The 23,236-nt window shown below is 48.0% G+C and overlaps 1 protein-coding gene across 6 annotated transcripts in view; it reads right to left on the reverse strand.

Annotated features, from left to right (window-relative positions):
• LOC110491105 (protein SOGA1) overlaps window positions 1–23,236 on the reverse strand; it is a 69,557-nt gene that overhangs the window by 21,079 nt on the left and 25,242 nt on the right. For 5 of the 6 annotated variants that reach the window (XM_036947299.1, XM_036947298.1, XM_036947296.1 and 2 more), the window contains exons 4-5: window positions 3,119–3,181; window positions 263–1,609 (exon numbers count right to left, since the gene is read on the reverse strand). In XM_036947299.1, the coding sequence (XP_036803194.1) occupies window positions 263–1,609; window positions 3,119–3,181 (1,410 nt within the window). The remainder of the gene's footprint in view (window positions 1–262; window positions 1,610–3,118; window positions 3,182–23,236) is intronic. The other variant, XM_036947295.1, reaches the window with a different exon arrangement.

Below are 23,236 nucleotides of genomic sequence, written 5' to 3' on the forward strand. Positions count from 1 at the left end.
TGTCATGCAGTACAGTGGTGGCTCCATTTGAGCCCTGAGCTCTATGTAGCATCTATAACAGGTTATAAGGCATCAAAGCAGCATGCGTGTCATGTCATGTGTGCCGGCAGGGAGAAACCATAGTGTGAGCTGGGAAGGGGTGGGAGCAAACGGAACAGAAATAATAGCCTTGCTACAAAAAAGGAGCGTATGAAAGAAAAGGAAAGAAACAAAATCAATAATAAATGAGTGGTGGGAAGAGGAGGAGGGTGTTCATTCTTACCTTCTGCCCTGCAGTGATCTCACCCGCCTGGTCGTCTGGAGGGCAGGGGTGTGAGGCAGAGGGCGTATCCACCACGGAGTCTCCAGCTTCGGACAGTAGAGGCAGGGGGGATGCCACCTCCACCTGCTCCCTCCCAGGAGGGGCGCTGCCAAGGCTCTCCACTCGCTTCACGAAGGCCTGGAGCTGGGTGTGCAGTGCTCGCAGCCTGCCCGTCAGAGCCTCCACCAGGGGCAGGTCCTGGAGCTCCGAGGGTTGGGACTGCTGGCTCTTCTCTGGGACACAGGGCTCAGCAGTCTCCCCGGAGTAGTTGGAGGAGATCTTGCGGTAAAGGGAGAGGGAGGGGCAGTTGGAATCAGAAGCGGTCAGCAGCTGGATGGCTGTAGAGATGAGGCGGGCCTGGTCCCTCATGGCCAGCAGGGCCTCATGGTCATTCAGCCCCAGGGGGACGTTACCGTGCAGGTGAATGGGAACCCCCGTGGACGTCTTCTTCTCCTTTTCCTCCAGGGGCTTGTTCTCCCCTCCGATGGGGCCTTCCCGGCACGCTTGGCTGGGGAGGCACTCGGCCGAGTCCCCTGCCTCAGCGTCGGTCTCCAGGGCGGGCCTAGAAGAGCTGTGGTAGGAGGCCAGGTCGCAGCGCTGCAGGTTGGACAGCAACACACGGTTCTCGTACTGGAGCTTCTTCACTTTGCCGCTCAGCTCCCCGATCTGGAGCCTGGCGGCCTGCAGCAGCTCCTCATGGGGGGCCTCGGTGCTGATGAGAGCTCCCCCACCATGACCATCCTCCAGGAGAGAGATGGACGAGGAGTCATCCTGGTTTGGGTCCAACGTCAGCGGCAGCTCCGACTTGTAGCGGTTGATCTCATTCATCAGCAGCTTGTTCTGCTCCTCCATCTCCAGCAGCGAGCGCCGTAGCAGCTCCGCTTCCTCCTCCACAAACTGCAGGTGCCTCTGGAGCTCCATCACGTTATCCAGACCTCCTCCTCCAGGGCCTCCCATGCCTCCCAGCCCCAGCCCTGGAGGCAGCTCCTGGCCCTTCATGTCGTCCATTTCGGCCCGTAGGCCACGGTTCTCCACCTCTAGTTCCACGATGCGCCGGCTCAGCAGGTTGGCTTCCTCCTCCACCAGCTTCAGGTGAACTCTAACCTCGGCCTCACGGGTGTGGGGTGAGTCGTTGACCTCCTCCACGGTGAGTGAGGCGTCCACATCGCCGTAGACCGAGCGGTACTTGGCCAGCTCCTCCCGCATGGCCTCGCTGTCCTTGGCCATCTTGGTCAGCTTCTTACACATGAGAACGGACTCCTCCTTGGCAAAATGGAGCTGGCACTTGAGGTCAGAGTTGTCCTCCTGCTGGCCCCAGAGAGGCACAGAGACCAGCTGTTAGGAACACTGACAACACACTGACTCACTCACATACACAATGACAATATATCCTTTCACATACCACAGAGAGAGAGACCGAGAGAGAAAGATTGCGAGGCCAAAATTACAAATTATTATTTTTTTGTTGTTCTGGCTTAAACTCATCTGACATCCTCATATTAACCCCTTCAAATATTTAGACCAATGCTATGGATTTTTGGGGGGCAAAGTGGGATAGCTTGATGCAACACTGGGGAGTCATGCATACTATTTTACAGTGTAATGTGTGCTAGCTGGGGGCATTGAGGTACATTGGTGTATTTATAAAAGACATAAGCTATTTTGAATATTAAACACCCGCTATTATTTAACCAACTGACTCAAAATGGTGAAGACCCATTAAAAAATGTGTTGTGTACTTTATTGGTGATGGGGCTATTTCCCAGAACATCAAACATAGTCTGGAGAGGGTTTATACCAATTACAGTATGTCACAGTGGCACCACTGCTTTAACCTCATCCCCACAGAAATGGAGGAAGAGAGAGCGAGAGCGAACATGGAACACGGAACATGGAACACACATTTTTTACTATCTTATCCCGGAATATAGGTCTGCCTTATCCCGGAATATAGGTCTGCCTAAAGAGCAGGAACCCAGACTTCATCAAATAAATTACCATCCTACAAGAAACATGGTATAGAGGAGATGGACCCGCTGGTTGCCCTCTAAGTTACAGTGTGCTGTTAGTCCCATCCACCAAACTACCAGGTGTGAAACAAGAAAAAAGACTCAGGGTGTAAGCTAATTTGGTATAGAGAACACCTAACCCACACTATCAAATTAATCAAAACAGGAACACTGCATCGCAGTGCCACCAGAGACTCTGGGTTCGAGCCCAGGTTCTGTCGCAGCCGGCCGCGACCTGGAAGGCAATGGGGCAACGCACAATTTGCCTAGCGTCGTCCGGGTTAGGGAGGGTTTGGCCGGTAGGGATATCTTTGTCTCATCGCGCTCTAGCGACTCCTGTGGCGGGCCAGGCGCAGTGCGCGCTAATCAGGACGCCAGGCGCACGGTGTTTCCTCCAACACATTGGATGCCCTGTATTTTCCCTTTCATACTTCTTTTAAAACGTTTGTGTGTAATGTTTCATGTTCCTTTTTGACTGTTTATTTCACTTGCACAGTCTGAGCTGCTCATGTCAAACTAGTAATACTGTATGAAGTGCTATCTGTGAATCATCTCTCCCATCAACTACCTACCCAACTCCCACTATGGACTAAATTGTGAAAGCGAGAACAATCAGTGTAACTGTAATACTTTAGTACTGACTTTGGGTTCAATTGCTCAGGTAAGAATCAGAGGTGAGTGTCTGGAGACAAACTGCTGCAGCTGCAGTCTGTTTCTTTGGTTGAGTCGTTTGCAAATCTATATGAGATTTTCCTTTTGGCTGTTCAATGTGGAAGAAACATCGAAGGTCTCTGTTGGTCTAAGTTACCTGGACAGATGGCTTCTTCTCTGGCTTGTTGTTTGGCCGAGCGCCTCTCTTCTTCAGAGAGTTCTGGAAATGGAGAGAAACACATACAATTCACAATAATTAGTATCAATCAATCAATTAAATTATATTTCCATAGCACTTTCAATAACAACGTTTGTCACAAAGTGCTTTTACAGTAACCCGACCTAATGTTAGGCCCTAGACCCCCAAAGGGCTAGCACCAGCACATTGGCTAAGGTGTTATACAACATAATAATACCACCTTGAGTCTATAGACTTCTCCCCTGCCCCCCACCCCCTCAGGCCTGCCCTTTCACCCAGTTTATCATCACCATGGAGATGTTTATCCCCACAGTGACACCAATAGGGGTGTGGAGCTACAGTTGACTGCATTTCTACTATGTAAACAGAGAGTATAAGATAAAGAGGGGGAGATGAGGGAGAGGGTGGGAGGATAGGTGGAGAAAGGGGCAGGAGAGAGAGAGGAGTGTGAGAGAAAAGGGAAAGGATAGAGAGAGAACAAGAGAGAGGAGAGAGAAAGATGAAAGAGTTGAAGAGAAAGAGAGGGAGAGAGGGAGTGATAGAGGAGAGAGAGAATGGAAGAGAGGGAAGGATAGAGAGAAAGAAATGTGTGTAAACTGAGACGAGACAATAAAGAGAACATGAGCACCATTGCTAATGACAGCCAGCTCCTCCCCCTGGTCACCTGGGCCCCAGTACACTGAGTTAGATCCTAATAGATCCTCATTCCTACCAGATTCCTGAGAGATCACACACACACAACAGGCACACAGACAGAGGAGCTGCAGAACAAGCTTATCTCGCTAAGGCGTTTCCATGGAAACTGGCTACTTTCTCTGCACTGAGCTGACTGGTGGAAAAAGCAGGGATTTCCAGTCCACTCTGCTGTGTCCTATTCAATCAAGCTGAAAACAAACAAGACCCTGCTACCACGGGACATTATACAGCCTTTAATATAGCACCCCCCCCCCCCCCCCCCCCCCCACACACACACACACACACACACTCCATCCAGAACCAATTCCCCTAGTGGAAAAAGCCAGCTGGAGAGAAAGCAGGGTAACTAGACTGGATTTAAAGTGGTGCTGGTACAGCATAAAGAGCAGCATCCAATCCAATCTCAGACCCCATTTTGTGTTTGCTGACAATGTCACACAGTTTAGCTGAGAACCTTTTAATGGTGCTAAACTTCACTGTGGAATCAATGGTGCGGAGAGATAATGGAACTATTGATCTGGACACATATCGACCAACTTTGGGACACTTTTACGTTTTGTTTCGACCATTGGTTTGGTCAGGCCAGCTGCAACAGTCTCGCTATGACAAGTGACAGGGATGTAGAGGTGTCACTGTGACAGGCAAGTCAACACTATTCTAACACAGAGCTAAACCATAATACCTATTCATCATCTATAAATCCCATTTATGATACATCTCGTAGATTTTTTTTCTGTCCCCTAAACCTATTTTGTTATCTGTATCAAATATCAATAACTTTCACACTTCCCCCTCGTCCTTCCCTCCTCCCCTCCCACACCAAAGCTCTCCCGGTGCATCCCAAATAGCACCCAATTCCCCATGTTGTGCCCTATGGGCCCTGGTCAAAAGTAGTGCAATTTATAGGGGACATGGTGGCATTTGGGACACTACCCTGCTCTGCGATCTCACGTCCCGAAAAGAACCAGACAAAATTCCACCCACTCTGCCAAGTTGATGTAATCGGCCGGCTCTCTCTGCACAACAGCTACGTGTCGTCCGGAACACAAGGTCACTCACACAAACAGTGCAGTAAAACACAGACAACGTTAGGGAGATGAGCTTTCAAATGAGGTTTCTGTATGTAAAATGGTGCCACTCCAGGCCTGCCTGTCTCATGCCTTTACACACACATACACAGTGTACAGTTAAAGACACACACACACGCACAGAGATATACGCACACACGCACACACACGATGTACGCATGCACACACACCCTACCGTTAGCAAAATAAGTATTGAAAAGCATGTGCTTGTGCTATCTGATGCCATGGTCCTGTGGGTGTATGTCAACAGGTTGTAACTCTAGATGTGTGGGCTGGGTAACCTGAGGCCTGGAGGGGGTAGGTAGGTAAAATAATCCCTGGCTGGATGTCTCTCTCCTGGGAGAGGGAGGTAGAGATGTGTGGACCTGGCCATCATGCCTGACACACTTGTGCCTACTACAGCTCTGCTAGGTTTGGCTTGGCTTGGTTTGGCCCTATAGTGTAATTCAGCCATAAGACATCTTGCCTCGACTTAGGAAATAATGCCAGGTGCACAGGAAATAACTGAGACGTTGTCATGCCTTTGTCATGGATGAGGAACCATGTCGGCATCCTTTCTTACACAACCTCACAGTCCACAGCTGGGAAAGATACACTTGTGTAATGGGCTCAACAATGAATGTTAGGATAGGAATGGACATCATCTCAACATTCATGTGGAATTTCTAGATATCTCATGGGTTATGGATCTGTGTGTGGGGAGCGGTTAACCTTTTACTGCAGTGGGCTGAATCAGGGTCACACAGAGTGTTTGTTGGTAGTCTTAAACAAATCTACTTTGAAACAAAAGTATATACACCACACACATGGTTATGGGCTTAGTCATTTAGCAGGCGTTCTTATCTAGAGCGACTTACAGGAGCAATTAGGGTTAAGTTCCTTGCTCAAAGGCACATCAACTGATTTTTCACCTAGTTGGCTCAGGGATTGGAACCAGCGACCTTCACCGTCGACTCAACTAAGTGACAAGACACAGCAGCACAGTATTCCAATTTCTCCTTCCTTTGTTTCTGTGTCTGTCGTATCTAAACCGTTACAAGGTGTGAGACAAGGGAGTAAGAAAGGAGGGAGAAAAACCTAGTGAGAGAGGGGAGTGGGGAACTGGGAGGGAGGTAAGGAGGAGTGGGAGAGAGTGAGAGAGGGGAGTGGGGAACTGGGAGGGAGGTAAGGAGGAGTGGGAGAGAGTGAGAGAGGGGAGTGGGGAATTGGGAGGGAGGTAAGGAGGAGTGGGAGAGTGAGAGAGAGAGTGGGGGATAGCGTAATGCTGACTAGTTTAGAAAGGACGGAGACCACGGCATGCCTAGATAGATGAGGGGTCATGACCCTGACGTGACCAGAGGAAAAATAGTCCCACACGCCCACTGATGAATCCGTCAGGCACTAAAACAATGGATCGCTCCGCCAGCCCGAAGCACAATCACACAGGGGAACTACAACCAACACAGCCATCACAAAATATGGCTTTATCATATCATTTCATATCATGAAATTAGAAATATGAATATCCAATCAGTAGGGTTATTAAAAACCAGTCGATGACATTCTTGTTGTAAGAATGGTGCTATTGCAGTAGCAGACGAGGCAAGTTCTAAATTCAATCTGCGTTCTATATTCAATCTGCGTTCTAAATTCAATCTGCATTCTATCTGCATTGCAGAAGGAGAAGTGAGTAGAATAGTCTATTTGCATGACACTCCCCGGACTGCTGTATGCAGAGCTGCAGGTGTGATATGATGTGAGTAGAGTTGACAACAGCAGACAATACACTCCCCCACTCTGTTTGCTTTTGGTCTTATCTACAGAACAATCAATAGTGCTCGGTTCAACCCAAGTTTGAGATCCAGGGGGTGAGATATTTGTCTCTTTGTTACCAAACTCACTGCTGCTCACTTTCAGCCATCGTGTGAAGACTGTCAGAAAGAAGGCTGTTGATTGGTCTGACCCTCTGTATCCACTGGTCTAACTATGTTTCATCAATTTCAAGCAGAGCAGACATAGAGTAATGTTTGAAATGTGTGTGTTTCTGTCTGTTGGTGTGTCAGTCTGTGTGTGGTGAGTGAAGGGCAACAATGAGTTGGGGAGAGGGGGGGGGGGCTCTAGACGTCCTCTAAAGCATGTCAGCACAGCACAATCCAGGGGGGGAACAGACATCATGAACACTAGCCACCAGTCCCCTATCTGTCTCAGTCCCTCCTCTCCTCTCTTCAGGCTCCTATTGTCCCTGTACTGCACTCACAATGGTCCCAATCCCCAACCCTGTATTCACCCAGTCCCAGGGATGAAATGTAAACCCTGACTCTAAGCAAGGAGCTCTGCAGGAGTAGAGAGAGAAATTGAGAGAGAGAAAGAGAGAGTGGGGGAGATTAAGCCAATCAGCATAGGAATGGAGAGTAAGAGTGAGAGATGGAAGGGGGAGGGAGACATAAGGATACATATTTAATTTCCTAAACTACAGCGAGCCTTCGTTACAGAGATTGGGGGGATGGATGTATCATCCATTATCCCACTGCCACAGACCATCATAAGTTCCCATGACAAATGCTTGTGCACTCCCTCGTTGAGTTTCTGACAGTGGTGGCCAACGAAACAAATTGGTGAAAGGGGGGGGTGGAAAAGAGGTAGCCTCGCAAAGGATGTGAATCAGCCTGGTATTTACAAGAGGAAAGGAAGGGGTTGAAAAAACATGGAGGACAGGAAATGAAGACCCTTGAAATCCATCTTGACACGAGACAGCTTCGCTCTTCAAAAACCAGTGGAAATAACGACAAACGGCCCTCTCTTTCAGTTCCTGATGCGTCTATACATACAATTGGAAATGTGATGATTTGCATACGGATTACTCAGATGTTAACATGAACACATGTTGTTGCACACACTATTTATTTTCCAATGTTGTATTAACCAAAACATACAGAACAGGAACACACACAGGCCTGAGAGATACACTATATACTATTACACAGATTGAGAAAAATCTGTTCTGAATATCCAGAAAAGCCAAAGGATTTGAAGCAGTCTTTCACCTGCCCTTCACTTCATCCCCACAACACCCGTGCCTCAATCATTCATCTCCCAAGCTCCCCGTGCCTCAACCCTTCATCCCCCAAGCTCCCCGTGCCTCAACCCTTCATCCCCCAAGCTCCCCGTGCCTCAACCCTTCATCCCCCAAGCTCCCCGTGCCTCAACCCTTCATCCCCCAAGCTCCCCGTGCCTCAACCCTTCATCTCCCAAGCTCCCTGTGCCTCAACCCTTCATCCCCCAAGCTCCCCGTGCCTCAACCCTTCATCCCCCAAGCTCCCCGTGCCTCAACCCTTCATCCCCCAAGCTCCCCGTGCCTCAACCCTTCATCCCCCAAGCTCCCCGTGCCTCAACCCTTCATCCCCCAAGCTCCCCGTGCCTCAACCCTTCATCCCCCAAGCTCCCCGTGCCTCAACCCTTCATCCCCCAAGCTCCCCGTGCCTCAACCCTTCATCTCCCAAGCTCCCCGTGCCTCAACCCTTCATCCCCCAAGCTCCCCGTGCCTCAACCCTTCATCTCCCAAGCTCCCCGTGCCTCAACCCTTCATCCCCCAAGCTCCCCGTGCCTCAACCCTTCATCCCCCAAGCTCCCCATGCCTCAACCCTTCATCTCCCAAGCTCCCCGTACTTCAACCTTTCATCCCCCTAGCTCCCCGTACTTCAACCCTCCAACTCCCCAGCTCCCTATGCCTCAATCATTCATCCTCCCAGCTCCCTAAGCCTCAATCCTTCATTCCCCCAGCTCCCCGTGCCTCAACCCTTCATCCCCCCCAGCTTCCCATACTTCAACCCTTCATCCCCCCGTGCCTCAACCTTTCATCCCCCCAGCTTCCTGTGCCTCAACCCATCATCCCCCCAGCTCCCAGCTCCCTGTGCCTCACCCCTTCATCCCCCTGGTCCTCAAGCCTTCATCCCCCCAGCTTCCCATGCCTCAAGCCTCCATCCTTCCAGCTCCCCATGCCTCACCCCTTCATCCCCCATACCTCCCCCCAGCTCCCCATGCCTCACCCCATTCATCCCTCCATCCCACAGTTCCCCCTTGCCTCAACCCTTCACCCCCCCAGCTTCCCATGCCTCCCCCTTCATCCCCAAATCTCCCAATGCCTCAAAACCTCCATCCCACAGTTCCCCCTTGCCTAAACCCTTTACCCCCCCAACTTCCCATGCCTCCCCCCTTCATCCCCAAATCTCCCCATGCCTCAAAACCTCCATCCCACAGCTTCCCATGCCTCAAGCCTCCACCCTTCCAGCTCCCCATGCCTCAAACCTTAATCTGCCCCAGCACCCCATGCCTCACCCCTTCATCCCCACATACCTCCCCCCAGCACCCCATGCCTCAACCCTCCATCCCCCATGCCTCAACCCTTCATCCCCCATGCCTCAACCCTTCATCCACCCAGCTCCCCATGCCTCAACCCTTCAACCCCCAGCTCCCCATGCCTCAACCCTTCATCCACCCAGCTCCCCATGCCTCAACCCTCCATCCCCCAGATCCCCAAGCCTCAACCCTTCATCCACCCAGCTCCCCATGCCTCAACCCTTCATCCACCCAGCTCCCCATGCCTCAACCCTTCATCCACCCAGCTCCCCATGCCTCAACCCTCCATCCCCCAGATCCCCATGCTTCAACCCTTCATCCACCCAGCTCCCCATGCCTCAACCCTCCATCCCCCAGATCCCCAAGCCTCAACCCTTCATCCACCCAGCTCCCCATGCCTCAACCCTTCATCCACCCAGCTCCCCATGCCTCAACCCTTCATCCACCCAGCTCCCCATGCCTCAACCCTTCATCCACCCAGCTCCCCATGCCTCAACCCTTCATCCCCCAGCTCCCCATGGCTCAACCCTTCATTCCCCAGCACCCCATGCCCCAACCCTCCATCCCCCATGGCTCAACTCTTCATCCACCCAGCTCCCCATGCCTCAACCCTCCATCCCCCAGCTCCCCATGCCTCAAACCTTCATCGACCCAGCTCCCCATGCCTCAACCCTCCATCCCCCAGATCCCCATGCTTCAACCCTTCATCCACCCAGCTCCCCATGCCTCAACCCTTCATCCACCCAGCTCCCCGTGCCTCAACCCTTCATCCACCCAGCTCCCCATGCCTCAACCCTTCATCCACCCAGCTCCCCATGCCTCAACCCTCCATCCCCCAGCTCCCCATGCCTCAACCCTTCATCGACCCAGCTCCCCATGCCTCAACCCTCCATCCCCCAGATCCCCATGCTTCAACCCTTCATCCACCCAGCTCCCCATGCCTCAACCCTCCATCCCCCAGCTCCCCATGCCTCAAACCTTCATCGACCCAGCTCCCCATGCCTCAACCCTCCATCCCCCAGCTCCCCATGCCTCAACCCTTCATCCACCCAGCTCCCCACGCCTCAACCCTTCATCCACCCAGCTCCCCATGCCTCAACCCTCCATCCCCCAGCTCCCCATGCCTCAACCCTTCATCCACCCAGCTCCCCATGCCTCAACCCTTCATCCACCCAGCTCCCCATGCCTCAACCCTTCATCCACCCAGATCCCCATGCCTCAAAACTTCATCTATTCAACACCTCTTACTCTACATTTCCATTGTCTGAGTAATACAAAGATGATTGGCCAAAACCTGAAAGCCTGGCCATCCCTGCTGCAGGCAGCTCTCCCACCCCCTCATTCTCTTCCCTTTCCTCTCTCTCCCTTCTCCCTCACTTGAGGACACCTGAGCTGATAGCAACTGTTACCATGGCATCACAGAGAGAGCCCATATGTTAATGAGAAAACACACACACACTCACACACACAATCCCCAGCATTGAGACAACCCTATAGCTCTTCCCCAACCATCTGTCCAAGGGTATGTAACAGAGGGTGTCCCAAACACACACAGACCCTGTTACAACCCTAAAAATAGTCCCCCATCTTTGACAACAGAGCCCCATCGCCCCGCCGTATCCCTCCCCCACAGCACCCACGTAGAGCATCAGTGACACCTCCCAGAATATGCCTCTGTGATTGTGGTGACTGGGGTGATGGAGGGAGAGGAGCAGTGACTGGACTTATTTGTAATTAGCGCTGTGAAACAGTGTTATAATTGTGCCCTGAATGGGGGAGTTCTTTCTGAGCTTGAGGGAACACAACATATTGACTGGCCCTATCCATTTAGGTTACGAGTGGACTCCAGAGTTGACTTCGGAGAGTGGAGAGGACAACAATAGAGGTTATTTCCAGGTCGTGATAGAATGACGTTGGACAGTGGAGGTGATGTATTTTGTTCTCTTGTTTTGACCCAGTCAAAGTAACAATTACGCTATGAAAAATAGCCCATTATAATCCATGCACATGGAATAAAGTTCAAATAAAAGTAATGGATGAAATTAAGATGTTATCCCTCCATCCAACCACCCTTTAGATGAGTGTCATTGTTTAAACAGCCACACAAATACTAGGATAAAACCTGCTGAACCCCTGACGTTCACCCTTTCATCTCTCCCTTGAATGTACTGAAACCAGCATCACTTCTAGGTTAAGTCCCAAATGGCACCCTATTCCCCATGGGCCCTGACCAAAAGAAGTGCACTAAATAGGGAATATGGTGCCGTTTGGGACACGCCCCTAGAATGGACTTGTCCTGCCTAGACTGCTCTCACTGCCATTTAACTACCAGCACTGGCCCAAATGTCAGGGATTTGACTGTTTGTCTACTGAAATTAAACATCACACAAATCTCTCTGAAATCTATTTTCATCAGACACCTTCCTGGAGACATGACTTGTGTAACCCAGGCGATCTCCCCTTTCTGACAGGACATCAATGTGGGAATGTACGTACATACCCCAACCAGAAGCCATGGATTACAGGCAACATCCGCAATGAGCTAAAGGCTAGACCTGCCGCATTCAAGGAGCGGGACTCTAACCCGGAAGCTTATAAGAAGGGCTTGCAGACCATTAGACTACAAAGGGAAGCACAGCCGAGAGCTGTCCAGTGACACGAGCCTACCAGACGAGCTACTTCTATGCTCGCTTCAAGGCAAATAACACTGAAACATGCATGAGAGCACTAGCTGTTCCAGAAGAGCTGTTCCAGAAGACTGTGTGATCATGCTCTCCGCAGCCGATGTGAGTAAGACCTTTAAACAGGTCAACATTCACAAGGCCGCGGGGCCAGATGGATTACCAGGACGTGTGCTGCTAGCATGCGCTGACCAACTGGCAAGTGTCTTCACTGACATTTTCAACCTCTCCCTGTCCGAGTCTGTAATACCAACATGTTTTAAGCAGACCACCATAGTGCCTGTGCCCAAAAACACTAAGGTAACCTGCCTAAATGACTACCGACCCGTAGCACTCATGTCTGTAGCCATGAAGTGATTTGAAAGGTTGGTCAGGGCTCACATCAACACCATTAACCCAGAAACCCTAGATCCACTCCAATTTGCATACCGCCCAAACAGATCCACAGATGATGCAATCTCTATTGCACTCCCCACTGCCCTTTCCCACCTGGACAAAAGGAACACCTATGTGAGAATGCTATTCATTGACTACAGCTCAGCGTTCAACACCATAGTGCCCTCAAAGCTCATCAATAAGCTAAGGAACCTGGGACTAAACACCTCCCTCTGCAACTGGATCCTGGACTTCCTGACAGGCCACCCGCAGGTGGTAAGGGTAGGTAAAAACACATTCGCCATGCTGATCCTCAACACAGGGGCCCCTCAGGGGTGCGTGCTCATTCTACTCCTCTACTCCTCCTCTACTCCCTGTTCACTTACGACTGTACGGCCAGGCACGACTCCAACACCATCATTAAGTTTGCCGATGACACAACAGTTGTAGGCCTGATCACCGACAATGACGAGACAACCTATAGGGAGTATGGTGTGGTGCCAGGACAACAACCTCTCCCTCAACATGATCAAGACAAAGGAGATGATTATGGCCTACAGGAAAAAGAGGACAGAGCACGCCCCCCATTCTCAGTGACAGGGCTGCAGTGGAGCAAGTTGAAAGGTTCAGGTTCCTTGGTGTCCACGAACAAACTAGCATGGTCCAAGCACACCAGGACAGTCGTGTAGAGGGCACGACAAAACCTATTCCCCCTCAGGAGACTGAAAAGATTTGGCATGGGTCCTAAGATCCTCAAAAGGTTCTACAACTGCAACATCGAGAGCATCCTGACAGGTTACAAGCCTGGTATGGCAACTGCTCGGCCTCTAACCGCAAGGCACGACAGAGGGAAGTGTGAATGGCCCAGTACATCACTGGGGCCAAGCTTCCTGCCATCCAGGACCTCTATAAGAGGCGGTGTCAGAGGAAGGCCCTAAAAATTGTCAAAGACTCCAACCACCCTGGTCTAGACTGTTCTCTTTTCTACCGCACGGCAAGCGGTACTGGAGCGCCAAGTCCAGGTCCAAGAGGCTTCTAAACAGCTTCTACCCCCAAGCCATAAGACTCATGACCATGTAATCAAGTGGCTACCCAGACTATTTGCATTGCCCCCCCCCCTCCCCCTCTTTTACGCCGCTGCTACTCTCTGTTGTTATTATCTATGCAGTCACTTTAATAACTCTACCTACATGTACATATTACCACAACTAACCGGTGCCACCACACATTGACTCTGTACCAGTACCCCCTTGGATATAGTCTCGATATTGTTATTTTACTGCTGCTCTTTAATTACTTGTTACTTTTATTTCTTATTCTTATCCATATTTTTTTAAAGCGGCATTGTTGGTTATTAACTTGTAAGTAAGCATTTCACTGTAAGGTAACCTGTTGTGTTCGGCGCATGTGACTAATAAATTATTAGATTGATTTGAATAGGAAATTGATTAAACATTATTAACGCAATCATGTCCCTCAGGGCACAATTCTGGCAGAAGAGCGAGACAGAGACATTGACAGAGACACAGATATACACAGTAACAAAATAAAATAAAACAAAGCCATCTGCATGTGCTCCTACAAAGACACAACAGGCCCAGCTGCAGTAAACACATGGTTAATTACACATAGGTGTGGGCCAGTCACACTTAACCACCACAACATCATTATGCTAACCAAAATGGCCGCCACTGAGACAATACAGACTCTGTCCTGGTGATGGAACTACGGGGAAACAGAAATCTGATACCCTTGTGAATATGCATGGGGAGCAAGAAAACAAGAAATATGTTTGTGAGGCCTGACATTACACAGTTATGACACATAATTCTGGCAGCAGAGAAGTCAAAAAGGAAAATGTCATCCATTCCTAGGCCACTCAGCTCAGAGAAGATTAGACATTTTATTCAGAGACGGATACTGGGAGGTGTGGAGTCTCTCTCTCGCTCACTCTCTGAGAGATAATCAAATAAGGCCTAAGAGTCAAATCAGAACTGGGAGATCAGTTTGACCCAGTTAACAGCAGCATCTCCCTCCCTCTCTCTCGCTTCCTTCTTTCCTCCCCACCTAGCACATCACCTGCTTTGTGATGCGTGTTTAACAGGGCTCTCCATCCAATGCCTGTCTGCGTTTACTTTCTATTAAGACTGACTGAGGACTAGAGGCAGGAGGAGACAAGACCAACAAAGTATATATCCCAACTGTCGCATAACAAATACCGTCTTCCTCTCTTCTCTTCTCTCCTCTCTTCCTCTTTCCTTTCATTTCTTCTCCTCTTCTCCATTCTCTTCAATGGAATTCAATCAAGGCGAACACCTTCACCTCTTTCTCCCCCTCTCGTTAGGAGAATCTGGAGCACCTGACGCTCATTAAGCCGTAAGTCAGCTGGTCGCTAACGGAGACAGAGGCTCAGCCGATGGAGAAGGGCGCGACGGTCCCCTGCATTCCTCCCATAGCTCACCTCATATCTTTATTAAGGCCGGCACAACAACAACAGTGGCGACAGGGCCTTTTCCCATTTCTAACCAGACTGAAGAAAGATGCAAATAGCAAATTAAATGGATTCAGTTTCAAACTGTAAGAGATGTGTGATTGTATCTTGGGGCTTTTTGTGTTGAGTGGGCAGGTGCACACTTCACAAATAAAGACACCCATCCAGCACTCAACATCACACACACACACAGATCCGCACCCCTCCTTCCCTCACACGCACACACAGACACACACACAGACACACACACACCAATCATCCTCTTTTGACTAAACCTCTCACACCCTCAGCACAGAGGGGTTGCCAGCCAATTTATTTTCCTTTCTGCCACAAAATGAGTTTGGAGAGCTCTCCATGCCCCGGAGCTCAACTAACAAGCTCCCCGTAAGTCCCGAGAGAGACAAGCACTGAACGCTACGCTGCTCTTATCAAATCACAGATAGGAGTATATACACATGTATATACACCATGTCCGGTGTGACAGCTAGTCAGCCTTCTATGTGCTCTCAAAACCAAGCAGGACCAAGTGGGAGCACTGAGGCTGAAACCTCACAGTCCATCAGCCCATCCAGAGCTGTGATGATGGTGGTAGTGGAGGGGATTTGTGCCGGTCAATGGAGAGATAAAGAGAGGGATGAGATGAATATCCAGCTGGTATCGCAGACAGGGTGCTAAAAACATCCAACAGCCACACTACAGAAGACAGATCCAGGAGAAGATGGGATGTCCAATTAAAACATATTTTGACCAATGGGTAAAATAATATGTTAAAGGAAAACTTCACAGGTCACGCTGGCATAAATGGTTGGGGAACAGGCGCAGGACTGAGTAATAGGGGTTTTTATTTCCCAAATTACAGTGTGCCATGTAAAGGCATGGGGACGAAGACCAAACAAACACATATACAAAACACAGGGTAGAAACCCAAACAAAAGAGCGAGGAGTGCCTTGAATAAATACACAATCGCACAATGATTATCACACGGGACGAGGCCGGTAATCATCTGCACAATATACGTGGCACGAAAGCCAAAACACAGCACAGGTACTCACACGACCAACGGACATTGGAACAATAATCGACAGGACAATGGTGAACAAAGGGCACACTTATACAATTACTAATCAATGGGAATAGGGACCAGGTGTGCGTAAGGACAGTTCCAGAGGGATCTGTGACATCACCATTTTCAACTTCATATTCATCTCCAGCACCACCCCAATGTCAACATATGTGAAAAAGGTGCGTTTCTCCACTACCGTTAAAAAGTTTAATAATAACAAGTTTAATAATAAATAACATCAAATTGATCAGAAATACAGTGTAGACATTGTTAATGTTGTAAATGACTATTGTAGCTGGAAACGGCTGATTCTTTTATGGAATATCTACATAGGTGTACAGAGGCCCATTATCAGCAACCATCCCTTCTGTGTTCAAATAAAAATTAAATCAAATGTATTGGTCACATACACATGGTTAGGAAATGTTAATGTGAGTGTAGCAACATGCTTGTGCTTCTAGTTCCGACTATGCAGTAATGAAAATGGCACGTTCCAAGTTTATCATTTGAAAAGGCTAATTAGCTTTTTCTTTGGAAGTCTGACTATAAGGCCAAAATCCCAGGGTGGTCTCTTCACTGTTGATGTTGAGACTGGTGTTTTGCGGGTATTATTAAATGAAGCTGCCAGTTGACGACTTGTGAGGCGTCTGTTTCTCAAACTAGACACTCTAATGTACTTGTCCTCTTTCTCAGTTGTGCACCGGGGCCTCCCACTCCTCTTTCTATTCTAGTAAGAGCCAGTTTGCACTGTCAATTGAAATACATTCATTATGCCCTAATTTATGGATTTCACATCACTGGGTAGTTGTGCAGCCATGGGTAGGCCTAGGAGGGCATAGGTCCATCTACTTGGGAGCCAGGCCCACCCACTGGGGAGCCAAGCCCAGCCAATCAAGCTTCAATGCCATACAACTCTCCTTCCGTGGCCTCCAATTGCTCTTAAAAACAAGTAAAACTAAATGCATGCTCTTCAACCGATCGCTACCTGCACCTACCCGCCTGTCCAACATCACTACTCTGGACGGCTCTGACTTAGAATACGTGGACAACTACAAATACTTAGGTGTCTGGTTAGACTGTAAACTCTCCTTCCAGACCCATATCAAACATCTCCAATCCAAAGTTAAATCTAGAATTGGCTTCCTATTTCGCAACAAAGCATCCTTCACTCATGCTGCCAAACATACCCTTGTAAAACTGACCATCCTACCAATCCTCGACTTTGGCGATGTCATTTACAAAATAGCCTCCAATACCCTACTCAACAAATTGGATGCAGTCTATCACAGTGCAATCCGTTTTGTCACCAAAGCCCCATATACTACCCACCATTGCGACCTGTACGCTCTCGTTGGCTGGCCCTCGCTTCATACTCGTCGCCAAACCCACTGGCTCCATGTCATCTACAAGACCCTGCTAGGTAAAGTCCCCCCTTATCTCAGCTCGCTGGTCACCATAGCATCTCCCACCTGTAGCACACGCTCCAGCAGGTATATCTCTCTAGTCACCCCCAAAACCAATTCTTTCTTTGGCCGCCTCTCTTTCCAGTTCTCTGCTGCCAATGACTGGAATGAACTACAAAAATCTCTGAAACTGGAAACACTTATCTCCCTCACTAGCTTTAAGCACCAACTGTCAGAGCAGCTCACAGATTACTGCACCTGTACATAGCCCACCTATAATTTAGCCCAAACAACTACCTCTTTCCCAACTGTATTTAATTTATTTATTTATTTTGCTCCTTTGCACCCCATTATTTTTATTTCTACTTTGCACATTCTTCCATTGCAAAACTACCATTCCAGTGCTTTACTTGCTATATTGTATTTACCTTGCCACCATGGCCTTTTTTGCCTTTACCTCCCTTCTCACCTCATTTGCTCACATTGTATATAGACTTGTTTATACTGTATTATTGACTGTATGTTTGTTTTACTCCATGTTTAACTCTGTGTCGTTGTATCTGTCGAACTGCTTTGCTTTATCTTGGCCAGGTCGCAATTGTAAATGAGAACTTGTTCTCAACTTGCCTACCTGGTTAAATAAAGGTAAAATAAATAAATAAAAAATCAGAATGAGTTTTTCCCCACAAAAGGGCTTTATTACAGAAAAATACTTTTCAGTCTCATGAGCTGTCTGGGTGGCTGGTCTCAGATGATTCCGCAGGTGAAGAAGCCGGATGTGGAGGTCCTGGGCTGGTGTGGTTCCACATGGTTGTAAGGCCGGTTGGAGGCAGCTTATGGTAGAGAAATTAACATTCAAATCTCTGGCAACAGCTCTGATGGACATTCCTGCAGGCAACATGCCAATAGGGCGCTCCCTCAGAATGTAGATATCTGTAGCATTGTGTTGTGTGCCAAAACTGCACATTTAAGAGTGGCATTTTTGTGTAATGATCATGCTGTTTAATTAGCTTCTTGATATGCCACACCTGTCAGGTGGATGGATTATCTTGGCAGCGGAGAAATGCTCAATAACAGAGATGTACACAAATTTGTGCACAATCATTTAGAGAAGTAAGCTTTTGTGTGATTGGAACATTTCTGGGATATTTTATTCCAGCACATGAAACATGGACACTTTACATGTTGCGTTTATAGTTTTGTTCAGTAAAATGTTGCTTTTTGTGACCAGCAGAAACAACTTTGAAGACGACCACCATTACATATAAAATCCTCAAAGGTTCCTGTGAGAAAGCGGCACCGCTCTGTCAAAAGAGCTCAGTGATTAAAATCGGATTTAGAAGTTTACAAAATCAGACTTTCTTGATATAATGTTAATGATAAGTTACAGAAAGACCCCACTGAACAATTCAGAACATGAATAATCATATTTGTCTTGGTAAAATATATTTTACAACATAAAGAAGTGACATTTCCTCACCAAACTTATGTAGTGATGCTTTGTCCAGTCCTATATAGCATTACTGACCATCTCACCAGCCATGTATATATTTTATATAGTTTTTATGAAGTTTATTTGGACAGGGACAATGTACAACAAAAACATACATCTCAGAAGTGAGAACTGATGCGTTTGCACCAGATTTGAGCTTACAGCTAATTTACATCTACGGTCCCAGAATGAACATCAAGAGGTGTGTAATGAATGTCAAGAGAGACTACATTACTACAATGTGTACTGTGCTTAATACGGATGAGTCCCCCTCTCAACGTAGCAGACACAGAATGTTATGGTGTTTTAATTGCAGTCTTACTATGCTGCTGTTAGCAGTGCCAGGCATAGTAATCGATATGTAGGTGATAATTGATGAGTGCTTCATTTTACTGTGCTCATCCAGGGTCTTCTCTCTGATTTTATTTTTTATTTTACCTTTATTTAACCAGGCAAGTCAGTTAAGAACAAATTCTTATTTTCAATGACGGCCTGGGAACAGTGGGTTAACTGCCTGTTCAGGGGCAGAACGACAGATTTGTACCTTGTCAGCTCGGGGGTTTGAACTTGCAACCTTCCGGTTACTAGTCCAACGCTCTAACCACTAGGCTACCCTGCCGCCCCCGATACTACTGTCTGCAGCTGCCTGGAAGTTAACTGATAATTGAAGAGGAGAAAGATGAGAGAAAAGTGTGTCACAGCACGGGTGCTGAGCTCTAGGAGAGACGATAAGGGGATGGGTGTGTACAGCATATCACCCCATTGCAGCATGCTACTGCCTGCCTGCGTGCACACACACACACATACACTCATGCACGCAGACACACAAACAAGCATGTGCATGGACACACATCAAACAAGTATGTGCACGCACGCACAGTGAGAGAAGCCTGCCCTGTTAAGCTGCTGCATATTCTAAGCAGAGAGAAGATGATCTCTCTCTCTCTCTCTCTCTCTCCCAGGTCAGTGTACAGAGCACTAGTAATGGTACCTCCCCAAAGAGGGACCAATGAAGATGCAATTTTCCTTTTCCAATTGAGCAATCAATCTCACTTCTCATTCGCTCCACTCAGCCTCATTACTAGGGCTGGGAATTGCCAGGGAACTCACGATATGATATTATCATGATGAAATCCCTGAGAGGTTTCCTGAGTTATGAAGGATGCCTGCATCTTTGTAATTTCTGGGTGTATTGATACACCATCCAAAGTGTAATTATTAACTTCTACATGCTCAAAGGGATATGAAATGTCAGCTTTTTCCTACCAATAGGTGCCCTACTTTGTGAGGCATTGGAAAACTTCCCTGGTCTTTGTGGTTTATTCTGTGTTTGAAATTCACTACTGAACTGAGGGACATTACAGATAATTGTATGTGTGGGGTACAGAGATGGGTTGGAAGAATTGACTTGGAAGAATTCTAGTGTTGGATAGTCATAGCCAACTAGCTAACATTGAATCCCTCTGTTTGTGCTGGCTGCATTTGCTAGCTAAGTGAAAGTGAAAAAAATACAGCAAAATATAGCTAGCTCTCTCACTTTTGCTTCTCCTTAATTTTTAAATACATGAATTTGTTCAAAACTTTTCAACTATTGTCTTTCTCTCTCTTTGAGTCAACTACTCATCACATTTGATGCACTGCAGTGCTAGGTTGCTGTAGTTTATGCTTTCAGAATGATTCATTCTCTGAGCCTATGATTTGGTGGACAACATGTCAGTTCATGCTGCAAGAGCTCTGATAAGTTGGAGGACATCCTCCGGAAGTTGTCATAATTACTGTGTAAGTCTATGGAAGGGAGTGAGAACCACGAGCCTCCTAGGTTCTGTATGGAAGTCAATGTACGCAGACGAGGAGGGAAACTAGTCTTCCTCCAGTTACACCATTATGCTACTCTACAGAGTGCTGTTGAAACTACTGCAGACCTTCATTGCAAAAAAAGTGTGTTTTAATAAATGATTTGGTGACGGGAATATATTTAGTATAGTTTTATCTAAAAAGGATAACTTTATTACGTTTCACTATTTTTATTTTTATGAAATTAACTGAGGAGGATGGTCCTCCCCTTCCTCATCTGAAGAGCATCCACTGTTTAAAACAGTTACAGTTTAATGGCTGTGAAAGGTGTAAACTGAGGATGGATCGACAACATTGGAAACTCAGCAGAAAAAGAAACGTCCCTTATTCAGGACATTGTCTTTCAAAGATAATTCGTAAAAATCCAAATACCTTCACAGATCATTGTAAAGGGAAACACTGTTTCCCATGCTTGTTCCATGAACCATGAACAATTAATGAAAATGCACCTGTGGAACAGTTGTTAAGACACCTACAGCAATTAAGGTCACAGTTATGAAAACTTAGGACACTAAAGAGGCCTTTCTACTGACTCTGAAAAACACCAAAAGAAAGATGCGCAGGGTCCCTGCTCATCTGCGTGAACGTGCCTTAGGCATGCTGCAAGGAGGCATGAGGACTGCAGATGTGGTCAGGGCAATAAATTGCAATGTCCGTACTGTGAGACGCCTAAGACAGCACTACAGGGAGACAGGACGGACAGCTGATTGTCCTTGCAGTGGCTGACCACGTATAACAACACCTGCACATGATCGGTACATCCGAACATCACACCTGCGGGACAGGTACAGGATGGCAACAACAACAACTGCCCGAGTTACACCAGGAACGCACAATCCCTCCATCAGTGCTCAGACTGTCCGCAATAGGCTGAGAGAGGCTGGACTGGGGGCTTGTAGGCCTGCTGTAAGGCAGGTCCTCACCAGACATCACCGGGCAACAACGTCGCCTATGGACACAAACCCACCGTCGCTGGACCAGACAGGACTGGCAAAAAGTGCTCTTCACTGACGAGTCACGGTTTTGTCTCACCAGGGGTGATGTTCGGATTTGCGTTTATCGTTGAAGGAATGAGCGTTACACCGAGGGCTGTACTCTGGAGCGGGATCGATTTGGAGGTGCAGGGTCCATCATGGTCTGGGGTGGCGTGTCACAGCATCATCGGACTAAGCTTGTTGTCATTGCAGGCAATCTCAACGCTGTGCGTTACAGGGAAGACATCCTCCTCCCTCATGTGGTACCCTTCTTGCAGGCTCATCCTGACATGACCCTCCAGACAATGCCACCAGCCATACTGCTCGTTCTGTGTGTGATTTCCTGTACGACAGGACTGTCAGTGTTTTGCCATGGCCAGTGAAGAGCCCAGATCTCAATCCCATTGAGCACGCCTGGGACCTATTGGAACGGAGGTTGAGGGCTAGGGCCAATCCCCCCCAGAAATGTCCAGGAACTTGCAGGTGCCTTGGTGGAAGAGTGGGGTAACATCTCACAGCAAAAACTGGCAAATCTGGTGCAGTCCATGAGGAGGAGATGCACTGCCATACTTCATGCAGCTGGTGGCCACAGCAGATACTAACTGTTACTTTTGATTTTGACCACCCCTTTGTTCAGGGACACATTATTCAATTTCTGTGGAACTTGTCTCAGTTGTTGAATCTTGTTATGTTCATACAAATATTTACACGTTAAGTTTGCTGAAAATAAATGCAGTTGACAGTGAGAAGACGTTTATTTTTTTTGCTGAGTTTAGTTAATCCTCAATACTAACCTAAATGACAGAGTGAAAGAAGGAAGCCTGTACAGAATAAAATATTCCAAAACATGCATCCTGTTTGCAATAAGGCACTAAAGTAAAACTGCAAAAAATGTGGAATATAAATTAACATTATGTTCTGAATACAAAGCACAACACAACACATCACTGAGTACCACTCTTCCTATTTTCAAGCATGGTGGTGGCTGCATCATGTTATGGGTATGCTTGTCATCGGTAAGGACTATGGAGTTTGCTAGGATAAATAGAAATGGAATAGGCCTCCCGAGTGGCGCAGTGGTCTAAGGCAACACTACTGACCCGGATTCGATCTCAGGCTGTGTCACATCCGGCCGTGACCTTGAGTCCCATAGGGTGTTGCACAATTGGCCCTGCGTCATCTGGGTTAGGGGTGGGTTTGGCCAAGTGGGCGGCTTTACTTGGCTCATCGCGCTCTAGTGACTCCTTGTGGTGGGCTGGGCGCCTGCAGACTGACTTTGGTCATCAGTTGACTGGTGTCTCCTCCGACACATTGGTGCAGCTGGCTTCCGGGTCAAGCGGCGGGTGTTGCGAAGCACGGTTTGGCAGTTCATGTTTCGGAGGACGCATTACTTGACCTTCGCCTCTCCCGAGCCCGTTGGGGAGTTGCAGCGATGAGACAAGATCGTAATTGGATTGCAATTGGATATCACGAAATTGGGGGGAAAAAAGGGGGTAAATAAAAAAAATCCTAGAGGCAAAAACATGCTTCAATCTGCTTTCCAACAGACAAATTCATCTTTCAGCAGGACAATAACCTTAAACACAAGGCCAAATATACACTGGAGTTGCTTACCAAGATGAC

Source organism: Oncorhynchus mykiss, chromosome 16 (assembly GCF_013265735.2).
Source record: "Oncorhynchus mykiss isolate Arlee chromosome 16, USDA_OmykA_1.1, whole genome shotgun sequence".
NCBI lineage: Eukaryota > Metazoa > Chordata > Actinopteri > Salmoniformes > Salmonidae > Oncorhynchus > Oncorhynchus mykiss.